Source organism: Myotis lucifugus, unplaced genomic scaffold (assembly GCF_000147115.1).
Source record: "Myotis lucifugus unplaced genomic scaffold, Myoluc2.0 scaffold_117, whole genome shotgun sequence".
Taxonomy (NCBI): Eukaryota; Metazoa; Chordata; class Mammalia; order Chiroptera; family Vespertilionidae; genus Myotis; species Myotis lucifugus.
In genome coordinates, this window is record NW_005871165.1 from 917174 (window position 1) to 920406 (window position 3233).

At 35.4% G+C, this 3233-nt stretch overlaps 1 protein-coding gene across 4 annotated transcripts in view; it reads left to right on the plus strand.

Moving 5' to 3' along the window:
* Positions 1–2966, plus strand: part of ZW10 (zw10 kinetochore protein) — a 34377-nt gene extending 31411 nt beyond the window's left edge. For all 4 annotated transcript variants that reach the window (XM_006093473.3, XM_023757919.1, XM_023757918.1 and 1 more), the window contains one exon: positions 2568–2966. In XM_006093473.3, coding sequence (XP_006093535.1) covers positions 2568–2688 — 121 coding nt within the window. In that variant the 3' untranslated portion in view covers positions 2689–2966. The remainder of the gene's footprint in view (positions 1–2567) is intronic.
* Positions 2967–3233: the final 267 nt, after the last annotated feature.

Genomic DNA, 3233 nt, shown 5'->3' on the forward strand with positions numbered 1-3233 from the left:
ATCTTCCCAATAATTTTAGTGACCATCTGATACCATATATAGGTTATTCCAATACCTAGAGGCCCCAGAGCACAAAATCAAGCCACGGGGGGGGGGGGGGGGTGTCTCTCAGCCTGGCCTCTCACAGTCTGGGACCCCTTGCTCCTTACTGCCCGCTGCTCCTTAGCGCTGCTGCAGAGGCCGGAGAGGCTCCTGCCACCACTGCTGTGCTCGCTAGCTGTGAGCCCGGCTTCTGGCTGAGCAGTGCTCTCCCTGTGGGAGCACACTGACCACCAGGGGGCAGCTCCTGCATTGAGTGTGTGTTCCCTGATGGTCAGTGTGTGTTATAGTGACCAATCATTCCACCAGTCATTCTGCTGTTCGGTTGATTTGCATATTAGGCTTTTATTATATAGGATTATTCTCTATTTCTTAATGTTACCCAGGAAAGAACTTCCTATTGAGTAGCAGTAGTTGGGACCTTTGCATTATCTATCATAGTGTGGATCTCATTACCACTTTTTCATATTTGTTAACATAAAGACTTCTTGTTTCATATAATTGTGGTCTTGAACATGTTGCTTTGGGATGCTGTACAAATGAGCTTGGATTTGTAAGAAGTACACCTTCTCACACCTATATGGAAATTGTTGCCCATTTTAACCAACAGTGAATGCATTTTAACATTGGCTTTGACACTTTAACAGAGAAGTGACTTTTATTTGTATTATTCAACTCAAACCATTGTTTAGTTGACCAGTTTTTCTGCAGGAAGTACAGTAGGGTTAGAGTTTAAGCACTGTACATATAGAAAAGATACACTTTTTCTTAATATAATAGATGATGTTTCCTCTCACAACCATCAGTTAACATTGCTGTCCCAGTGTTTGTATGCTGTCTATATCATATCACACTGAATGTGAGGAGGGCATCGATACTGCAAAAAACAGAATAGGTTTAGGTTAGTTACACATCCATGGATGCTTTTATTATTGACTTGGTAGATTATTAACCAGTATGCATACCTTGCTCAGGGAGCTCCCTGAATAGGCCTTAAAAGTCCATCTCCATCCCCATAGCTACTTGTTTATCTGTTTTAGCTTTATTTCAGATCCCCAATTATATTAGACCTAGATGGGTCTAAATTGTTCTCAGCAAATATTGTCTTTTGTAAAACACTGTAAATGAGATTTCTATTTGTAAAAAATCATATCAAAATACTTCTAACTTATATTTAATACAAAATTTGTTTTATTTGTTATTTACAAGTCCTTAGTGGGTAATAAATATCTTTAGGTAAGACTCCAGAGGGCAGCATATAAGAATTTTTCTTTTGCTGTTCAAGGGCCCTCTTACAGCCTAAGAATGATCATTAATTCCTTGTTCTGAAAAAAATAATACTTTCACATCATAGCTTCCTTTTCTTTCTGCCTAGGAAGATTTTTTTTTTCTTCCAGAGATTTCAGTAAATATATAAATAATATCTAATTGAGAATTTTTTTTACCTTCTGTTGTATAGTTTAAACATTTTAAAATTATAAAATATACATATGAAAGAGCATAGTATATATAACATATACTCATAGTTTAAAGAAAAGGAGTAAAGTAAATGTTCACGTACCTATTACCCAACTTAAGGAAAATATTACCAGTGCCTTTGAAGACCCCTGTGTTCCTTTCCGAGTGCTCCCCACCAGAGGTAACCACTATCTTGAATTCTGTGTAATTTCCTGGCCTTTCTTTGTAGTTTTACCACATTTGCACATATCCCTAAACAATATATAGTTTTCCACATTTGCACATATTCCTAAACAATATGAAGTTTAGAACTTTCTATAAGTGAAATCTCCTATAACTTGCTTCTTTATAGTTTTTAAATTTATTCACAATGGTGTGCATAGCTGCAGTTCATTTTCACTGCTGTATCATATTCCATTATACAGATATTTTGTAATTTATTTATTTTCTTCACATTTACACCAGTATTTGGTATTATCAGACTTTAAAAATTTTTTCTAATTGGTGTGAATTTTGCTCATTGTCATTATAATTTACATTTCCTTAAATTCTAATGATGTTGAGCATCTTTTTATTGATCATTCATGTTTTTCCTATTGTAAAATGCGTGTCCATATTTTTTGCCCTTTATTCTAATGGGTTGTTTGTGGTTTCATTTTTGACTTATGGGAGTTCTGTATGTATTTTTTATACCAATTCTTTCTAAGTTGAAATTTGTTGCCTATGATTCACTTTTTAAAGTAGTTACAGATCCTAATACTCTATATAAACATATGAGGATGTGGTCATGATTGTCAAGTTCCAACAGGGCTTAGTGAGTATAGAATAAGGGAGAATAGTCTTATCTTCCTAACGTGGTCTCTTTATCTCTCTGAGCTAATACTCAAATGCAGCCAGAAAGCCAAAGAGGTCAAAGAGATTGAGTGGTAGATCCATTAAGAAGGGGAAGGATGCCAGGTTTTGTTTTATTTCTATTAAGACAAGCATTTGGGATCAAATAAGCATTTTTTAAGTCTTGCTTATACTTCAGAGACATAATAGGAAAAAGAATTTTATCTTTTATTTTGCAGGTGGGCAGATGGAAAAGGACCCTTGGCAGCTGCATTCTCTTCCAGTGAAGTAAAAGCTTTAATCCGTGCCTTGTTCCAGAATACAGAAAGAAGAGCAGCTGCTCTTGCTAAGATTAAATAAGCACCATTCCTAAGAAAGCCATGTATTGACTATGTGGATTCCTTTCTTGACATAATTACTTCTTTAAAGACTTCGTGGAATCACCCATTGGTTTTGTTGAACCAATATGTAATGGAAGAACCTGGCCTCCGATCAGGGAATCCAGGAGATTCCAAGGGTCAGGGTACAGAATTTGTGAGCAAATGGGAGATGTATTTTGGGAGGTAGGGGAACATATTTGGCCTTGTAGGAATTAAGACTTCCTTTAAAATTTCTTTCCAATAAATAATGCTTTGAAAGGGAGTGTCTTTAATAACATGGGAACTTTGACAAAAGAGACCAAATTTTCTTATCTTTTCTGCTATTCTTTTACTGACATTTATGATCCTCACAAAGGGCTCACTGACTTTTTATCCTTTCTTCATAACACTATCTGATAATTTCTCAGAATCCCTAGGACTCCTAGGACTTTTAGTATAAATTTTTGCTATTTTAACTAAATTCTATTTTAAAGATATTTTTTATTTGACAATTATAGTTGACATACAATATTATATTAGCTTTAG